The sequence below is a fragment of the Elgaria multicarinata genome, chromosome 1 (assembly GCF_023053635.1).
Source record: "Elgaria multicarinata webbii isolate HBS135686 ecotype San Diego chromosome 1, rElgMul1.1.pri, whole genome shotgun sequence".
In the NCBI taxonomy this organism is placed as follows: Eukaryota; Metazoa; Chordata; class Lepidosauria; order Squamata; family Anguidae; genus Elgaria; species Elgaria multicarinata.
The window spans coordinates 93256242-93276531 of NC_086171.1; the positions used below are offsets into that span (position 1 = coordinate 93256242).

Genomic DNA, 20290 nt, shown 5'->3' on the forward strand with positions numbered 1-20290 from the left:
CATGAAACACAGTACATGTGTGTATTTTTCCATAAACCCATGTATTGGGAAAGTAGGGTGGGTGTGCATGTGTGAGTGTGAGGAAAAAAAGGAAAAGATCAAAGTGGGCCTCAGGGGACACTTGTAACATGTCTATGGACCAGTTTAGACTACATGGCAGCCCATCATGTGTTAATTAACCCTTGAGGAGTCATGGCACATGCTGTCCATCATTATAAATATGCCATGGTTTGTTGTGTTATGTGAACCCGGTCTAGAAGGGTTATTCAAGGGTTAAATAACGCATAATCCTAGAATAGACCATGAGTTATGTGAGGGTTGCTTAACCCTTGAATAATTCTCACTGGCTGGGTTCGCATGCCACAACAAGCCATGGCAACCAATGATCAGATGTTGCATATTCTTAATGGCCATGACCCTTTGAGGATTAATTGACTGACAATGGGCTGTTGTGTGTCATGTGAACCAATAGAGCAATATGGGGTTCCAGTAAAAGAGAATATTTCTAGCTAGCTAAGATTTAACAAATTCTGATGGACTGTGGAAAGATTTAAAACGAATTACTGTCCCCACTAGAAAAGGGTTAGGGTTAGGGTTAGGTTATATGGTCATTTTTCCACGATGTATGCTAAAACATTATGATTTATTGGTTTATTGCATCATTAATTTAAGAAAAGGAATGAAATTTGAGTATATTTTATTTTATATACTTGTCAGCTACTACTATTGGTTCACATTGGTTTACTGACAAATGAAGAAAAAAGGAACGTCCTACATGGTGTGGAATTCATGTCACAATCTCCAAGGATACAGATCCATTGTCAAAGGTTGATTTCTTGCCAGTTATACCATATCCAGTTACTGACTATGCAACTGTGTATTCGGCTCTAAAAGACTTCCAAAATGTTCATGTCCAAAAACCAGCTTCTCCTGCCAGTTTTCTGTGATGAAGGGATTTTTCATATTGCAGCAGACATTTTTCTGTCTCATTCAGAAGAATTCACTTACCCCGTATCCCATGATGGGCAAGTTCCATATGACAAAAGTAGCATTAAGGTGTGCAGGAAAATACATCAGTGGAAGTGGCATGGATGATGCCCTTATTGAAGCAGAATTTTTTGGCAGTAAAACTATCCAGTCAGTCCTGAATGGAACTCATTATGTTCAGTCTTTCCAAGGTATGGTAATATCAGAGGCAATACAAATATTACAGTGGAATTTTTTTGGTATAAACAAGGCGAATCAGCATTTGTGGAAGTCATTCAAGAGGTAAAAAAAGGTGCAGAATTTACTTGATCTAAGAGACCAAAATAAAGCTCATGCAATGTTTGATGCACCAAGTGGGAAGGTCGAATATCTGAGAATCAAGTTTGAAACTTTTGTTGAAAAAAATGTGGAGAGGAATCTGAACTGTGTAGGTACTTTGAAATCTTCCTCAAGATAGTTTCACTAGGGAAAAACTTGTTTGTTGCTGAGTTTTTGCTTCACCTTTTTTGTGAATTTGACTGCATCAATTACCTACGGTATGGCAGCTGGTACCTGGAGAGAGTAAAGAAACTGGAGCATGAGAACCCCTTCCTTTAACCAAAATTCATTGAAGGACATTTTGTTGTGAAGGATAAAGAGGGAAGAATCAATGCTTAGCACCTGATATGAAGTTGGAGCAAACCATTCAAAGGTCCCATAAAAGTTCAAAAGGCATTGTCAGGCAAACTCAAAGAAGTAATTATGTTGCTGAGTGGCAGTTAGTGTACCACAAGTTTTTGATGATATGCAATTTGTTTCGGGAGCTTACCCATTCTGATTTAGTAGATCAATGTGATACTGTACCCCATCATGAACTTCTGGGTAAAAAAAAAAGGTGAGCATTTTGATGAAAATGTTGCATGACTCCTAGATTTCATTTGACAGCATGGAAATTCATATGAAGTAACTGAGTCAGTGTGGCTTCACAATTTTGTAACAAAACAATATGTGGATGCTATTATAAAAGATTGACTTTTTGATGTCTTAAGGCATGGTTAAGACCTGTATCAGCACCTTAGGCAGGAGAGATTTATATCAAAAAATAAAAAGCTGTAAGATGCAATCTCTAAAGTAAAGTTACAGTCTTTTGCTACAAAAAGCATCCCAGAGCCTACCACACCCAAACTTATAACTAAGAAAGTAATTGCTCAAGCACACAGAGATATGGAGATTGCTAAAGGCAGAATCAATAGAGAAAATTATGCAGCCAACAGAAACACTGTTTGATGGTGATGCACCTACAAAACCAGCAAAATGCATTCACAAAGCACAGCTCGAGAAGCATCTCTCCCCTGAGGATTTTGAATTCAATGCATATTCACCATTGAAAACTGCTGTTGTTGACTTTATGTCCTAAGTACGAATAGTTAAGGTGTCAGTAATGAAAAACTTGGAGAAGATGTTAATAATGTGATCAAGGTATCAACATCTGTATGTTCTCTTCAAGAACTTCATTTTGTTTTTGACAGCTATTTGCAGCTGTCAGTAAAGTAATGTGAGAGGATAAGAAGTGATACAGTAGATATGGGTGGAATAAAAAACAACACACCAATACCTGTTCAGCTTGAAAAAAATCTAGTCATCTCTAACAAGACAACTCTGCAGAAGCTAGCATGAACAAGAGTCCAAAACAAAGCAGGAAAAGCTGTATTTCCACTGATATCTAGTGGTTCAGTAATAGATGACGAACTGGAACCTGCAATTCTATTCACAAAAGAAGGGACTCCTGTTCTTGAACAACTAAAGAATACCATGAAAGAGGCTGACCTTAGAATTGTTCCACATGTAGACTGGGCAGTTTGCAACGGTACAGAGAGAGAGTTGCTGTGCTTTCGAGTGATACTGATGTTGTCATCTTGTTTCTTTGGTTTATGTCCAATTGGGTTTTCTCAGTTATGGGTACATTTTGGAACAGGGGGAAATTGTTGCTTCATTCCAGTTCATGAACTCTTCAAAAAGTTAGGTCCATAGATGTCAAGAGTGGTCATAAAGGCTCATATTCTAACAGGAGATGATGAAATGAGCAAAATCGGGATGTAAGTTGGAGCTCTAAGTGCCGAACCAAGAAAATATCTTACTGAATTCCCCCCTTTTATTGTGTATATCAAAAAAGCTGAACAGAAAATACATCATGTAAAGAAAAAAAACATTACATATATAGGGATATCATCATTTTTCATAACGTGTGCCATTCATTTAAAAAAAAAGGGGGGGGAGAGAGTTATACATAGATTTCAAGAAAGTAGACCAGATATCTGTGTATTTGTCCACTTGCAAGTTAAACCTATATAACACCCATTCAAAGGTTGATAGTGTTATTAGGTCTTCAGTCCACTGCATTATAAGAGGTGAGCATTTGCCCTTCCAATGTGATAATATAAGTTTTTTGGCTGTTATGAGGGCCCTGAATATCCATCTGCACTGACCATGTGTTAATTTCCAAGAAGCCAACAAGTCATTTAGGAGGACATGCACATTGTCCCATATTATAGATTTTTTCAATACAAAGTTTATTGTTATTATAACCTCCTCCCAAGAAGGGGTGATTACGGGACATTGCCAAAGCATGAGTTAAGAAAGCATTAGATTATTATATCACCAACAATTGTGCAATTTAGACAGACCCTTATTGAAAAGGTGTTGTGGAGTCCAATAAACCTGAAACAATATTTTTTTGCTGAATATGATGTAGAAGCTTCAGATATGGATAGAAGCTTCAGATATGGATGTTAGAACAACAGTCCATTGATTTGGCAAAATAGGACATACCAATTCATTATTCCAATCCTGTCTTAAACTGTATCATATTTATTTACTGCTACTAAATACTTATATATGCAGTATGGGTCGTGGATCGACATGTCAGTTCAGCTGTTATAAGTGTTTCTAACAGTGCTGGAGGCTCTGAAGCTGCAAAAGCAGCTGGACCAAACCTAGACTCTGGCAAGTGTTGCAATTGCATATCAGGTAGATTATATATAACACAAGTCTGAAAAAGACAAAAAGTCATCGTCTGGGCCTATTAATTGATCCAAAGTAAAAATGATCTTATTTGTCCAGGTCTTCCACAAAAATGCTTTCCTTCCAATTCTTAAATTTGGGTTTCCCCATAGGGTCAATTTTGCATGAGGGAATGGATCAAACTGTAATTGATGTGATATTATACGCTGTATCTCTAGCTGCCAAAATTGTAAGAGGGGGATTACTTATTCCGATATGATGAGAGCCAAGTGCTATCCATTTGGGAAGAGGTTCTAACCATAAGGTTTCAAGTAGGGCTGTGCACAGATCCCCCAATTCGCTTTGAATCACAATTCGGACATTCTGAATCAAGCCTAATTCACTTCAGATCGATTCATACCCAATTGGCATCACCTTGGATCCGAATCCAAATTGCGATTCAGATATCCAAATTATTTGATTTTTCATTTTCCCATAGACGTGCACTAGAAAAAATAAATGCCTATAACTTTTTTATTTTTTAAGATAGAAAAATGAAGGTTGGTGACCTTACAGATGCTTTAGGAGTGCTCATGTGTGCCAAAGTTCAGACACTTCTGTGTAGCAGTTTTCCTGTAATCCACTGCTAAAAATGTGATTTTTCAGGCAAACCAATCAAAGCAAAGTGCTGTAACTTCCTCATTTTTCATGAGACAAAATGTATGTTGGTGACCTTATAGATTCCCTGGAGGTGCTCATGTGTGCCAATTTTCAGATACATCTGTTTGACGGAATTTCTGTAATCCACTGCTAAAAATGTGATTTTTCAAGGAAACAAAGCAGCCACTCAAAGCAATGAGCGATTTGAAAAGGTAAGTATTCATTCAAGCTCACACTATCCCTCTAAGTGCAAATCTCTGCTACTTTTGTTTGTTCTGAAGCTGACACATCCTCAGGCTCTTCTCATTCAGCAAGAAACAGGGAAATTAGGCTGCTTGCAATACACACATGACCTGCCTGGGAGCAATGTGCCTCAGAAATTGAGTCAAAGCAAAGCCAGAAAAACAAACTAGCCCTGCAAGGTGGGACCAGACATCATACTGGAGAAGTGGGTAGGCAGGCAGGCAGCAAGCAGCTATGCGGGCGGGCACAGAGAGGCTGGCAGAAAGCAAACAAACCAGCCCTGCGAGGCAGGCAAGGTGGTTTGAAACATAGACAGTAAGAGATGCTTTGGCATCCCTTTAATAGGAGGTGAGGAGGAGGATTGTTTCAGGGTCCATTTTATTGCACTGTACACAGTACAGCCAATAATAATAATAATAAAATATCCTCTGTGAGTTCTGTGTTGTTTAGACTCTCATGGTGCTAAGTTTTTATCTCTTTATCTTTAAAAATGACAGTGTATTTTAAAAATAATAATTTTGAAACCTCAAAATTTTTTAAAAAACTAAAAATCGGGATGCACCAATGTGCTTCAAACTTGGCAGGCCTGAAGCCCTATCACAGTGCCAATTTTCATGTGTATCTGTGCTTCAAAAAAGGTCCGAATCAATCTGAATCGATTCAGATCATGCTGATTCACTTCAGACTGATTTGGACCTTATTCGATTCGATTCGGATTTGTTTCAAAACCCTCTGAATCACCCCGATTTGCCTTGGATTTGGGATTCAGATCCAAGCGGATGCACAGCCCTAGTTTCCAGAACTGACCATGATAGTAATTCTGATGGATCAGAAGAAGACCGAAACTTAGTACAAGCCAATAGGTAACCTTGATAATACAAGGCTAGTTCTGGAAAACCAAACCTACCTTCTTTAATTGGTAGCTGCATCCATTTAAAAGATATTTGAGGTGGGGAAGAACCCCAGAAAAAATTACGAAACAAAGCATTAAGTTGTGGAAAATATTTGCCAGGTATATGTAAAAAAATCCCATTACAACATAAAGAATTTGAGGGATAAACTTCATCTTAAGTGTGTTGACCTTACCCCACAAGCTCAACTTTAATGGTCCCCATCTGTCTATATCTCATGTAATCTCACTAATCAGTTTATTTAAGTTTATTTTGATCAATTGAGATACATCTCTTGGAATGATTATACCCATATAGGTAATAAAATCGGCACCACCGAAATTGGCCATTAGCCAACACACTAGGAAATATACTATCTCCAATCCGCATCAATTCGGACTTTGACCAATTGATTGAATAACTGGAAAATTCAATCTGGTATTAAAACTGGTATTAATCAATTCCGTCAAAGCAGAGTTAGATTAGGGCTGTGATCTGCTTCTCTTTGGTTCGGTGAAGCAATAGCAAAGTGGGGGGGGCTTCACCTCAGTAATAGGTGGAGGAGAAGCGAGTCAGGGGGCTAGTGAAGCATTGTGAAGAGAAGCGGCCACTAGCAAATCGATCTGCTTTTCGCGAAGCGCTCTGCCCGCCAGTTTGGATATTTTTCCCCATAGGATTGCATTGTGGAAAAGAGTAGCATATAACTTTTTTTGGTTTTGAAACCCACATCCCTGAAACTTGCTGAGCTTAGAAAGTGGTGGTTGGGGGTCATTTTGTAGAGATGTTCAGACTTTTTCTTCCTGCGGTTTGCTTGCTATTAATTTGTTTAGAATGGCTTAAAGTGGGAGGGGGTAAGTTTTTTTTTAAGTGATGAGGCAGATTCAACTCCCAAACGTGATCACCTGATGAAGCATCCTCCAATCCCAATGTTGGAGGGGGGGAATAAGCAAAACAGGATACTTAGTAACTTGGGATACTGGGTAACTTTTCTTTCTTTGTCTGAATGGACTTTTTCCAGTGTTTTTGAAGCAGTAGCCCCACCAAACGCACAAACACAATCTGAAATCATATACTAAGTAAATAAATAACAGATAGGAAACACAGCACTGCTACCTACCCTAACCTTGGTGAACAACTAAATAGATGTGGTGCAAGGGGATGATGTCCATAAGGTATGTGGACATGCCTAGTGCACACTCCTGCCCTTGGAGGGACATCAGAACCCTCCAAAGGTTAGCCAGTGAAGCTACTATGCCTCTCATGAGTTGAAGTGTGCGGTAGCTTCTGAAAGACTGGTACCTAGACAGGACCAGTCAAATTGGCACAGTTCCCCCTGCCCCTGGGCATGTCCACTTTCCTCTTACTGGTAAAAGACAGACATAGCCTTTTTAAAAAAACAACAACAAACTTATTGTTGTGATTCAGCAACACTGCTGCAGTGCTTTTAATTCCACCCCTGCTATTTCTTTCTTTATTTATTAAATTTATATATCACCCCATAGCCAAAGCTCTCCTGGCTTTCCCTCTTCAGTTAAATCAAGCAGGCTTCCATTGTGGTTCAGCTTGTTGTTGTTTATTATTATTAATATTACTAGTACTGCTATTATTAACATTATTATTGTTTACTAATGGCTGTGTGATCACAGTGCAGTCAATCAACTCTGAAGCAAGGAAGACAAAGCTTTACTCTTGTCCTCCTAGCCCCCTATTAGTTATGGGATGCAAAAGGCATCTCTCTGTGCTGTGCCCGCCTCACAGGGCTGGTTTGCATTACTGGCTGTGATGGCCTGGAAAGTGGAAACAATCCTTGGCTCACTTACTTGTTTCCCCAGAAATGTCTGCTGCATGCCCACCTTCCTGCCTCCGCCTGGGTGCTGTCGTTGTGGGGTATTGGGATCTGCTGCCTGGGACTTACTTCCCCATAGATCTATGGCACAGTGTGTGTGTGTGTGTGTGTGTGTGTGTGTGTGTGTGTGTAGAGCACCTCTTTGCCTGCCTCTCTGCTCTCCTGGTGCCTGGGAGATGTAGATGGGCTGTGTGGGTCAACCCCACAAGCCGCTTGCATGCTTGCTCCCACTGCTTCAGGCCAGGGTATAGCCACCGTCTGCTGCTGCCTCTCCTCTTCTGTGCCCGCCTCACAGGGACTGTTTGTGTGTGTTATGCTTTGACTCAGGGCATTAGTCCTTCTTGCGCTCACCCTGTTTAGACTTCGTGAAGTTCCAAGTAAATTTTTGAAGTTTGGAAGAAGATTCATAAGGTTTATCTTTAAATACTCCCCAATTCATGGCATGTTGGGATTTCCTTTGAAATGCCCATGAATAAGGAAAGCCTGCAGCTTTAAAAAAAAAAAATCCCTGAGATATTTGGATTTGGGGTGGGGGATTTCCCAAATTCCCACCAAATCAGTGAAGGCTTGGATTGACTTCCAACTGGGCATGAAGGTGGATACATGGATAAGCTCTCATGGTGCTGGTTTTGAGGTTTCTAACATGAAAACTGACGTAGTTCTAGAAAGGGGTGTGAATGGAGGTTAGAGAGTGATGCTTAAAAGGAAAAAAAATGCCAAAAATCAGGGCATGCTTGGATTTGCTTGAAACTTGCCATGAATGTGGATCTAGATGGCATCTGTGAGGGTGCCCACTTCCAAGTATGTATCTGTACAGATGTCAGAGTAAATCCCATTTCTGAAAATGGGGTGGAGGATTTTCAAAATTTCCCCCAAAATCAGTGGAGGCTTGGATTAACTTCCAACTGGGCATGAAGGTGGATACATGGATAAGCTCTCATGGTGCCTCTTTTGAGGTTTCTAACCTGAAAACTGACAGAGTTCTAGCATGGGACATGAATTGGGGTGAGTTAAAAGGGGAAAAAATAGCCAAAAATCGAGATGATGGGATTTGCTTGAAGCTTACCATGAATGTGGATCTAGATGGCATCTGTGAGGGTGCCCACTTTCAAGTTTGTATCTGTACAGATGTCGGAGTAAATCCCATTTCTGAAAATGGGGTGTAGGATTTTCAAAAATTCCTGAAAAATCAGTGGAGGCTCAGATTTCCTTCCAACTGGGCATGAATGTGGATACATGGATAAGCTCTCATAGTGCCAATTTTGAGGTTTCTAATGTTAACAGAAAAAAAGTTATAGGTGTTTGGATTTCAATGCAAGTCTAAGGTGGGGGGAAATGGAGCTCCGATTCAGATCCAGAGCTCCGCAGCGAAGCGGACCACTGGTGGATCGGCATGGAATGGAGTGGACCTGATCCAAAAGTTGCGGATTGGGATCCAAAGTGGATCGGGGGGGTCTGTGCACAGCCCTAGAATAGATGCCTGGAGTTCAGAAATAAACAATAAAAGGTCATCAGTATAAAGAATAATTTTAAATTCTAAGTCAGCGTGTACAAACCCGTGAATATTTATTTATTTATTTATTTAAAGATTTTTTATGCCGCCATTCAGCCAAAAAAGGCTCTCACGGCGGCTTACAAAAGTATTTCTTGACAGTCCCTGCCCACAGGCTTACAATCTAAAAGACATGACACAAAAGGAAAGGGGATTGGGAGGGAGAAGGAGGAGGGGGAAAAGGAAAGCAAATTCAATACTACTATTCTGTCTAATTGGACAAGCCAAGAGTACCAAACATAGATCAAATATTAATGGGGAAATCAGACATCCTTGTCTAGTATCTCGCCCAAGCATAAAAAAGCTGACAACCAACCATTGGTCATAACCCTTGCTCTTGGAGACGAATATAAAATTCTAACCTACTTCAAAAATTCCATTGGAAAACCAAAATTACTCAAATGTGGCAAGCATAAACTTTCAATGAATTTTGCCTAATGAATTTGGGGGAACGCCTGACAATTGTCATTTTGAGGAAGTGGAAAAGTACCTTGTATGCATCTAGAAATCTCACTCCAAATGTAACACTTGACAGGCTACATTTCAGTGAGTATAAAAGATCTGTACCAATCAGTGATCTTTTGCCTACATCATGCCCACCATACCTGACAAATATACAAAATAAAATATACTCAAATTGTATACCTTTTTTAAAAAATGAATGATGCAATAAAGTAGTAGTAAACTATAAAAATGAGGGACGGTGTAAAAGCCGGAACGGAATGGAACAGGCCGGAACGACCCCATTATATTAAAAAAGCATACCAAAAACAGTGGCATGTGTTAGCAACACTTGGGAACAATATTTTAGGACTAAAACCATGCCAATATTATATCACTATTAACCCCAGAACTCCCAAAATAACGTCCGGAACAGAATGGGACGGCTGGAATGGCCACTATTGAACGAGCAATATCAACCAAACTCACCAGTCATGCATAACTCCATGGCAGGGATGCAATAAGCCACAAAAGGTGCAAAGAAACTGCGTTCCGATAACCGTTTCACGCACAGCGCATATTGTGCAAAACAGACAGGGACAGCAGCTTCCAAGTGAAGTATGTTAATCAAACTCACCAGACACACATTACTAGGTGAGCCTGATGTAATAAGCTCCAAAAGTTGCCCCGAAACCACGTTCAGGTACCCGTTCCGGGCAAAAACACGTATTGCGCAAAATGGGCCGTAACGGCAGCTTCCCAATAAGGAAAATCAACCAAACTCACCAGATGCACATGACAAGACGGGGCAAATATAGAAAGCTCCAAAAGTTGCCCCGAAACCACGTTCAGGTACCCGTTCCGGGCAAAAACACGTATCGGTGCTTGGCCCGTTGTTGTTTTCTTTTTACATGTTGCCCTTGGGTAATCTTATTCAATCTCATGGCCTCCAATATCATCTGTATGCCGATGATACACAATTATATCTTTCATCTCCGGATCTTTCTCCTGATGTTCACGATCGTATCTCGGCATGTCTTTCAAATATCTCAGCTTGGTTGCTTCATCGTCGTTTGAAACTTAATATGGCAAAGACCGAATTGCTTGTTTTTCCTCCTAAACCTTCTCATCTCTCATTTTCTCTTACTCTCAATAATGTTATGCTTACTCCAGTCAAGGAAGCTCGTAGTCTTGGCTTTATATTTGATTCCTCGCTCTCATTTATTCCTCATATCGAGTCAGTAGCTAAATCCTGTCGTTTTTTCCTGTATAATATTGCCAGGATTCGATCATTCTTGTCTGTCTCTTCTGCCAAGACTCTTGTTCATGCATTGGTTATTTCTCGGTTGGATTACTGCAACCTTCTTCTCACTGGCCTCCCTTCTTCTCACATCAGTCCGTTGGTTTCTTTCACCACTCTGCTGCTAAGATCATCTTCTTGGCTCGCCACTCTGACCATGTTACCCCACTTCTGAAATCTCTTCATTGGCTTCCAATTCACTTCAGAATCCAATATAAACTTCTCCTGTTGACCTACAAAGCTTTTCACTGTCTAGCTCCTTCCTATCTCTCCTCTCTCATCTCACACTATTGCCCCGCTTGTGCTCTTCGCTCCTCTGATGCCATGTTTCTCACCTGCCCAAGGGTCTCTACTTCCCTTGCTCGGCTTCGTCCATTTTCTTCTGCTGCCCCTTACGCCTGGAACGCTCTTCCAGAACATTTGAGAACTACAAGTTCAATCGCAGCTTTTAAAGCTCAGCTAAAAACTTTTCTTTTTCCTAAAGCTTTTAAAACTTGATTTTGTTCTGACTTTATACTGCTAGTTTTACCCTACCCTGTGCCTGTTTGGTGCATTCTCTTCCCCTCCTTATTGTTTTATTATGATTTTATTAGAATGTAAGCCTATGCGGCAGGGTCTTGCTATTTACTGTTTTACTCTGTACAGCACCATGTACATTGATGGTGCTATATAAATTAATAATAATAATAATAATTGCGCAAAAGGGCCATAACGTCAACTTCCCAATGAGGTGAGTCAACCAAACTCACCAGACACACATTACTAGGTGAGCCTGATGTAATAACCTCCAAAAATTGCCCACAAACCACATTCAGATACCCGTTCCGGGGAAAAACACGTATTGCGCAAAATGGGCCATAACGTCAACTTCCCAATGAGGTGAGTCAACCAAACTCACCAGACACACATAACTATGTGGAACAAATATAGAAAGCTCCAAAAGTTGCCCCGAAACCATGTTCAGACACCCTTTCCAGGCAAAAAGCTCAAAAAATTGCACAATACGTGTTTTTGCCCGGAACGGGTATCTGAACGTGGTTTCGGGGCAACTTTTGGAGCTTTCTATATTTGTCCCACCTTGTCATGTGCATCTGGTAAGTTTGGTTGACTTTCCTCATTGGGAAGCTGCCGTTACGGCCTGTTTTGCGCAATACGCGTTTTTGCCCGGAACGGGTATCTGAACGTGGTTTCGGGGCAACTTTTGGAGCTTTCTATATTTGTTCCACATAGTTATGTGCGTCTGATGAGTTTGGTTGACTTACCTCATTGGGAAGCTGCCGTTACGGCCCATTTTGCGCAATACGCGTTTTTGCCCGGAACGGGTATCTGAACGTGGTTTGGGGGTAATTTTTGGAGCTTATTACGTCAGGCTCACCTAGTATTGTGTGTCTGGTGAGTTTATTTATTTATTTATTTATTTATTACATTTTTATACCGCCCAATAGCCGAAGCTCTCTGGGCGGTTCACAAAAATTAAAACCACAGTAAAACACCCAACAGGTTAAACCACAATTACGAAATACAGTATAAAAAGCGCAACCAGGATAAAACCACACAGCAAAGTTGATGTAAGATTAAAATACAGAGTTAAAACAGTAAAATTTAAATGAAAGTTAAAATTAAGTGTTAAAATACTGAGTGAATAAAAAGGTCTTCAGCTGGCGACGAAAGCAGTACAGTGTAGGCGCCAGGCGGACCTCTCTGGGGAGCTCGTTCCACAACCGGGGTGCCACAGCGGAGAAAGCCCTCCTCCTAGTAGCCACCTGCCTCACTTCCTTTGGCAGGGGCTCACGGAGAAGGGCCCCTGTAGATGATCTTAAGGTCCGGGTAGGTACATATGGGAGGAGGCGTTCCTTCAGATAACCTGGCCCCAAACCGTTTAGGGCTTTAAATGTCAATACCAGCACTTTGAATTGGGCCCGGACCTGGACTGGCAGCCAATGAAGCTGGAAAAGGACTGGCGTGATGTGATCTCGCCAGCCAGTCCCTGTTAATAACCTTGCTGCCCTGTTTTGCACCAGTTGAAGCTTCCGGACCGTTTTCAAAGGCAGCCCCACATATAACGCATTGCAGTAATCCAAGCGAGAGGTTATCAGAGCATGGATAACTGTAGCTAGGCTATCTCTGTCCAGATAAGGGCGTAGTTGGTATATCAACCTAAGCTGATAAAAGGTGCTCTTTGCCACTGAGTTCACCTGTGCCTCAAGTGACAGTTCTGGATCCAAGAGCACCCCCAAACTACGGACCCGATCCTTTAGGGAGAGTGCAACCCCGTCCAGGACAGGGCAAACATCACCTCGCCGGACAGATGAACCACCCGCTAACAGTACCTGATTAACAGTACTTGATTAACATACTTCATTTGGAAGCTGCTGTCCCTGTCCGTTTTGCGCAGTATGCGCTGTGCGCGGAACGGTTATCGGAACGCAGTTTCTTTGCACCTTTTGTGGCTTATTGCATCCCTGCCATGGAGTTATGCATGACTGGTGAGTTTGGTTGATATCGCTCGTTCAGTAGTGGCCGTTCCGGCCATCCCATTCTGTTCCGGACGTTGTTTTGGGAGTTCTGGGGTTAATAGTGATATAATATTGGCATGGTTTTAGTCCTAAAATATTGTTCCCAAGTGTTGCTAACACATGCCACTGTTTTTGGTATGGTCTTTTAATATAATGGGGTCGTTCTGGCCTGTTCCGTTCCATTCCAGCTTTTACACCATCCCAAAAAATGATCATATAAACTACACATTCACATTACATGGCCTATTGTAGAGGGGAAGTTTGGATGCCATTTTTAAAAATGCCAGAAGGAATGTCTTTTCTCAAAATTAATGCCACTGTTGACCTCCTTGACCTCATAAGTTGAAAAAAACTTACAGTTTAAAGCCAAAACCACATTTGTATGTTGATTTGTCAAGAAAATGAGACATCATTTCAGTTACATCTTGGAAAATAGTGGAAGGAGTACTCCAACAATTAAAATAATGTATTCTACTCATTGACCCTGAAAACCTGTAATTTGATACCAAACGCAGAAACTAGCACCAAATTTTGAAAGTAGTGCCAAAAATGGTTTTGCCCAAGAATCAGAACATCTACCCAAGTTATTATATTAACCCAATACCTCAAGATTACATATCAGCAGAGAAAACATCTGCACCTCAAATAAATTTATGTGAGTATAGTGTGGGGACAAGATTATATCTGAGACTTGAAGGCAAGTTAATAGAGCTGTGGTTGCCTCACAAAAAATAAAAAAAATAAAACCTGTATTTGTGCACTCCAGATACCGCACTGAAAAGTTCAATTTTGTAAATTGTAAAAATGATGCAAACTGAGCAAATATGCTAAAGAATTCTCTTATTTTACATATTTTATTCTGGTTCTGTTAGCCATGGGGAGGGACAATGACCTATACTGGGTGCTGAAGCCCCACCTCTAAACATAGGAAATCATATTTTGCCATCCCCTGGCTCCTGAGATTTGTAGAGGCATTGCTCACACATTTTCCAGCTTATTATCAAAGCCAGAAGGACTAGAAACTTCCTTTTAAAAAAGAAAGAAAAAGAAAACCTGAGATTGCCAGAAAGCTGTATTTTGCACCTGTACCACATACCCAGCCTTGGTGATCATTGCCCATGAATAAGCTTGCTCCCCTGGCAAGCTTACGAGGTGTGGGAGCAATGACCTCACCCAGGTCAGCACAACTCCCCCTCGCCTTTTTAATGGCTCATCATTGAAAGGAAGGGTTGCTGCAGTGGCCACCATCTTCTTTCTCTGAAGTGTTTTTGGGGTAGGTCCAGAGGCCTCCGGAAAGGAAAACGCTAGCTGCAGCAGCTGTTCAAGCTAGCATTTTTCCTTTCAGTGCCAAGCCTTCAAAAGAAAATTAAATTAAAATCCTGGCATCAGCCTTAGTGGGCTCTGTGGGCCTTTGCATTTGCCCAAATTATGCTGGGTGCTGACCCTGGGCTGTGAATAACTGTGGTTAGGTTTTGTGTGTTCATGAGACGTCACAGCTGGTTTTAGCTGGTAGAAGGTGCTGAGTGCATAGGCGCTAGTTTCAGTTCTGGATCTATCTGCTCCTTGGACTGTGAATGATCCTTTAGAGGAAGTACAGCCCCATCTAAAACGGGTTGAACCACCCATCTCCATGAACCACCTCCATCTTGTCTGGATTGAGCTTCAGTGCATTGGCCCTCCTCCAAGTACAGGTACATGAGCAGCATGATGCTCACCCCCCAAAAGAGCTAAGCTCAGGAAACAGTGCTGGGAAAAAAAAATTCAGTCTGAGGGAAGAGCAAACAGAACTGAGTGGCCAGACCTGATATAAGGCAGCTTTATATGCAAGGAGAGAAACCATTAAAGGAAGGCCTGTGTATGCATCTTTGCTCAATATGTGGTCAAGTGTTGGTAGTTATCTTTGCAAGCCAAAATATCGTTATTTTGGATTGCCTTACTTACCTTTATCGTTGATGTACAAATTCCAGTCAAATGTCTCATTGCTACTCAGTGTGGTGTTACCATACAGAGTGTTGTCAAAGGCATCCTCTTGCAGGGTGTCATTGGTGAAGGGTGGCCACCGGACACACTTTTGCCGCAGGTTCCCCATGAAAAGTTGCAGGCCAATGAGGGCAAAGACAGCCAAGCAGAAAACTGTGAGGATCATGACATCAGAGAGCTTCTTCACAGACTGGATCAAGGCACCCACAATTGTTTTTAGCCCTGGTTGAAGGTGGGTAGAGAAACAGGCACTACTGTTTGTTACAGGCGACAAGACGGGTCTTCTGGCATTGTTATTATTACAATAAGATGGTAAGACACTTTAACGGCGGCATATTTTGAATTGAACAAGAACTGGAAGGCCAATATAATTTAATTTTGGTGTTCTAACCTGCCTTTCCCAATGCTCAAGAGTATATATTTCAGTTGAAGCAATTTTAGGTGTAGGTGATTTAGATTGGATGGAGGAAAAAAGCACAAGTAATATAAAATTAAAGTTGCATAATGTATTCTTTAAGGAAAGAGGGAAAAGAAAATGGGTTGATGATTTAGGTAATCAATTTCTGAAGTTCCATTGGGAACTTTGGAACAAATATAAAAAGGAATTGCTCTCAAGCAGCTCCTTTTTAACACCGGTGATAATGTTAAAGAATTTTCCTGAAGATTTAAAGAATAGATTAAGCAAAGTTTTAATAGAGAAAATTAAAATGAAATTAAGAGAATGGTTAAGAGGGATGAATACAAGAGAGAAGATGGAAGGGCTTTTGAAAGATATAAAATTAACGTGGTTAAACTATGGGCAATTGGAACAATGGACTAAAAATTGGGTAAGAGAAAATGGAGAGTGTGGAGAGATGACGAAGTTTGAGCAATTAATTAAAAAAAATCGATAAGGGACAAAATATAGGGACAAAAGTATTAATGAGTCAATTATATAATATATTAACTGAGAAAGGATTGTCGGATAGTGTAGGAAAATTGGTTTGGGAGACAGATTTAAAGATACAGATAGGACAGCAGAGTTGGGAAGGACTATGGAGACAGAGAGTGTTTAGAAATATGTCAGTAAGAATAAAGGAGAATTATTACAAAATTTTATGGAGGTGGTATCTAACTCCGGTTAGATTAAATAAGATTAATAATCAGCATTCAGCAGATTGTTGGAGGGGTTGTGGTGAAAAAGGAACGTATTTACATATGTGGTGGGATTGGAAATATGTGCAAAAGTTGTGGAAGATGGTGTTCATCGAGATCGAGCAGATTGTTGGAATGAAAATAGAGGACACACCAAGGATTGCATTACTCTCAGTGCAAGAAGATCTTAAATGTACTAAAGAAATTAAGGAACTGATAACGAATTTGCTGACGGCTGCAAGGTTAATCGTAGTTAGGAACTGGAAGACACAAGGAGATTATTGTATTGAAGAATGGTATAAAGAAGTGTGGGATATTGCTATTAATGATAAATTGACATGTAATATTAAAATGAAAAGAGGTATAGTAAAAACGAATGATTTTGAGGGAATTTGGAAAAAGTTCTTAGTATTTGTGTTTTCTAAGGGAAGCGGGAAACCACCAACAGAAGAAACTATGAGTTTTTGGAAACAGGAATGAGATCCCGAGGTGGGGGGTGCACTTTTATGTTGAGCATGAATATGTTTAATAGATTAAGCTTGAATATATGATACAAATGCTATTTTTTGTTTATGTACTATGTTTCTTTTAATTTTTTTGCTAATTGTTGTAAAAGTTAATAAAAAGAATTTTAAAAAGTATATATTTCAGAACAATTATACTGCATTGAAATTGGAGGCAGACAACTTGGGGGAAGCAGTCCCTTATCTCTTTCTCCCCACTTTCAAGAGCAACTGATCTGCTGGAAGAGCTTTTCTCTTGATACTGTGTACCAACATTTCAAAGTCTGGTCTTAATTTTCATCAGAGATTGAGTTAATTTTTTCTTTTCTTTTTGAAATAATGATAATTGAAAAGTCTTATGTATAATACAAATCAAGGGCCCTACAAGATGCAAGGGGCAGATGAAGCGTGCTCACTGTCTGACTGATTTGTATGAAAAAAAGCAAACCTAGAGGAATATCTCCACCCCCAACAATACTCACCTGGAATGACTGTGATGGTTTTAAGCGCTCGGAGAACACGGAATGTCCGTAGAGCAGAGACATTGCCCAAATCTACAAACTCTGTAACATAACTATAAAAGACAGAGCAAGACAGCTGTTAATTAGGAGGACAGAGAGATACAATTCTGGAGACAGAGGTATTGAAACACAAGTTTAGACATGATAGCAGCTGATCTCTGTGTTTAAACCAGGATCTGCTGCAATCATGTAGAAAGAGGGGGATGGAGTACAGTCCACTCCCCTGTCTGCAGGAAATGTGGGATATAAATACTGAAAATAACAGACTAAAACATTTTGGGGAGTGGAGTGGTGGATTGGAAATGTAGTTCCAGTGCTTGCTGTCTCCTTAGAGTACACACATGAGACATTCCCCCACCCACCCCGCCCATGCTGACACTCTCTGGTTTCCTACAGCTGGCTTCCCACAGTGCTGCTGCATGCAACATACGCCATAACGATGACACTAAAATCCAGCCAATTCCATGGATCTCGCAGAAATGTAAAGCTGTCAATGCAGAATCCCCGGGCGAATATCTTGATCATAGACTCAAAGGTGTAAATGCCAGTAAAGGTATATCTGTGAACAGTGAAGGGTTAGAGAGTGGGGGAACAGAATTAATTTCAAAAATGTCAAGAATTGAATTTAAAAAATTACACATCAAGATCCAATGTTTTACAGCATGTTTCCTAAAAGCCAGTCAAGTCAATAGCATCCCAAAATGGTGTAAGTTGCATACAATTTGCAGCAAGAGAATATAAATTCACATTTCCACAAGCAATTCTAAGTTAGCGGGAGAATTTGCTTGAGTTTTCCTTCTGAGATTCATTTACAACCCAGAATCAGAAATCTTTCTCAGGCCCAAGATCCTTATTCCCCCTTTAGGGTTAAACTCGGGGTGTGGGGGGAGCAGTTTTGCCAATTGCAACAGAAAAAGGTTCCAGAAGGTGACGATTTGTTGGTGCCCTGCCATGTCATCAAGAAACTGCCCACCTAGGAGCAGATTTGCACCTTAAAAAAATCATTTGGAAATGCATAAGGTGATGAATAAACAGATAAAGACATTGATGCTTTAAAAATATAGAAAAGTGGCGAGTCCACCTGAAGTACAGAGAGAGGGGCCAGACTGATGACTGAGCCAGTGTTCAATTTGCTGGGACACATACATTTATCATTTCAGTGGAGAATCTAGTTCCAGCCCTTGATTGGAGGATGCACTGTGATCTCTTTTTTATATTACCCATCTTGACCCTGAGAAGAATCTGTGGAATGTCCTTTCTTCCTCATGGAACAACTACATTTTGTTTACAAATATCTTGGATTAAAATGAAAAGATTGAGCCTGGCAATGGAACAACAATAAAAGCATGCCTTATCTCCTTCTTGTCAAGATAGCTGGATCATGACAGTTTTGCAGTGCTTTCCCCCCTACAACAACAGCCTGATGTTTGGTTATAGCTACTGCAGACTTTCAGATCCCACAGAATTCTTCATCTACCCATCCATCTTCCTTTCTGAATTAAGACTGTCTATCCCAGCCCTTTTGATTCTTTCTTCCCCCACCCACCCCAAGCTATAAAGACTTGTAGACTATTAGTAGAGAAAGAAAGGAAAGACGGTAAGGAAAAATAACACTTACTCCACGTTCTTGGCCCACGGTGGCGGGTCACTCATGGCCATGAAGACGCAATTGGTTAAGATGGTTATCATGATAAACATGCTGAATAATTTGAAAACAAGGTCAAGGAAACTCATGAAGCTACGGTTGAAATTCCCAAGACAAATCCATTTGGTAAACACAGGAGAACTGGCTGCAATTTTGTCTGAAATCTAAAGAACCATAGCTCAGTTAGTTCTGCGAAGCCCAACATGACTTTGGGCTTATGCTTTGCAAAAAGCAGTCTTCATGGCAATCAGCATTTAAAATTGGGGGGACTTTCAAAAGCAGTTTAAGATATGGTATGCTAATCTGTTGTTCAAAGGAAAACAAAAAGCAATTCTACCAGACACTCATCAGCACTTGGGCATGCCTAAGGAGCTCTTTGGATCACGCTGCTTGCCTGCCAAGGCAACTATGAAGCACAGCCCCAAAGTAAACTGTCACAGGATCCCTCGTAATATTATGGGGAATGCTGGGGTGCAACTGCCAGATTGCTGGAAACCCTAAAAATATCACCACCTTGAACAATCTGAACTGCAAGATAAAAGATGATCTCCTTGTAAAAACTTAGGTCTTTATAAGGAGTCTGCTAAACATGGGCTGCTGGTGTGCTTCATCACACCAGTGTTATAGTCTGCTGTAGCAGTGCATTGTATGCAAAGGACTTGGATGACGTCGACTATGTCCTGCTGTGATTGCGGTTCTTTTCCCACCCTCCCTAGCAACGTTTTTTGGCATGCGGAAAGTCCAGTCCAGTAATGCAAAAAGCACACCGCTCAAAGTTCAACATGTATTTTCATCCATTGTTTTCAATCCAATGTTCTGTGGGCGTGTTTTCAAGGGGCGGTCTTGCTGACGAAAGTGTGTTCAAGGGGCAGTATTGATGATGAAAGAGAGGGGTGTGCCTTTTCTCCAGTGTGTGTTTTTAAATTCCATTTCAAACCCTTTCCTCCTCCTGCTTCCTGGCTGCTGAGTTGAATGAAAGAACAGTCTATTGTACTTTCGTTCCTCCACCTTTGCTTCATGACTTGCTTTTGGGGTGTGTGTGAGAGGGGGATGTGTTGGTAACATCGTTGGGGGGGAGTGAGGGAGGGTGTTC

The 20290-nt window shown here is 40.8% G+C and overlaps 1 protein-coding gene across 3 annotated transcripts in view; it reads right to left on the minus strand.

Annotated features, from left to right (window-relative positions):
• Positions 1-20290, minus strand: part of SCN4A (sodium voltage-gated channel alpha subunit 4) — a 209632-nt gene that overhangs the window by 124079 nt on the left and 65263 nt on the right. For 2 of the 3 annotated variants that reach the window (XM_063132886.1, XM_063132904.1), the window contains exons 4-7: positions 19171-19271; positions 17983-18111; positions 17514-17605; positions 15356-15616 (exon numbers count right to left, since the gene is read on the minus strand). In XM_063132886.1, the coding sequence (XP_062988956.1) occupies positions 15356-15616; positions 17514-17605; positions 17983-18111; positions 19171-19271 (583 nt within the window). The remainder of the gene's footprint in view (positions 1-15355; positions 15617-17513; positions 17606-17982; positions 18112-19170; positions 19272-20290) is intronic. The other variant, XM_063132895.1, reaches the window with a different exon arrangement.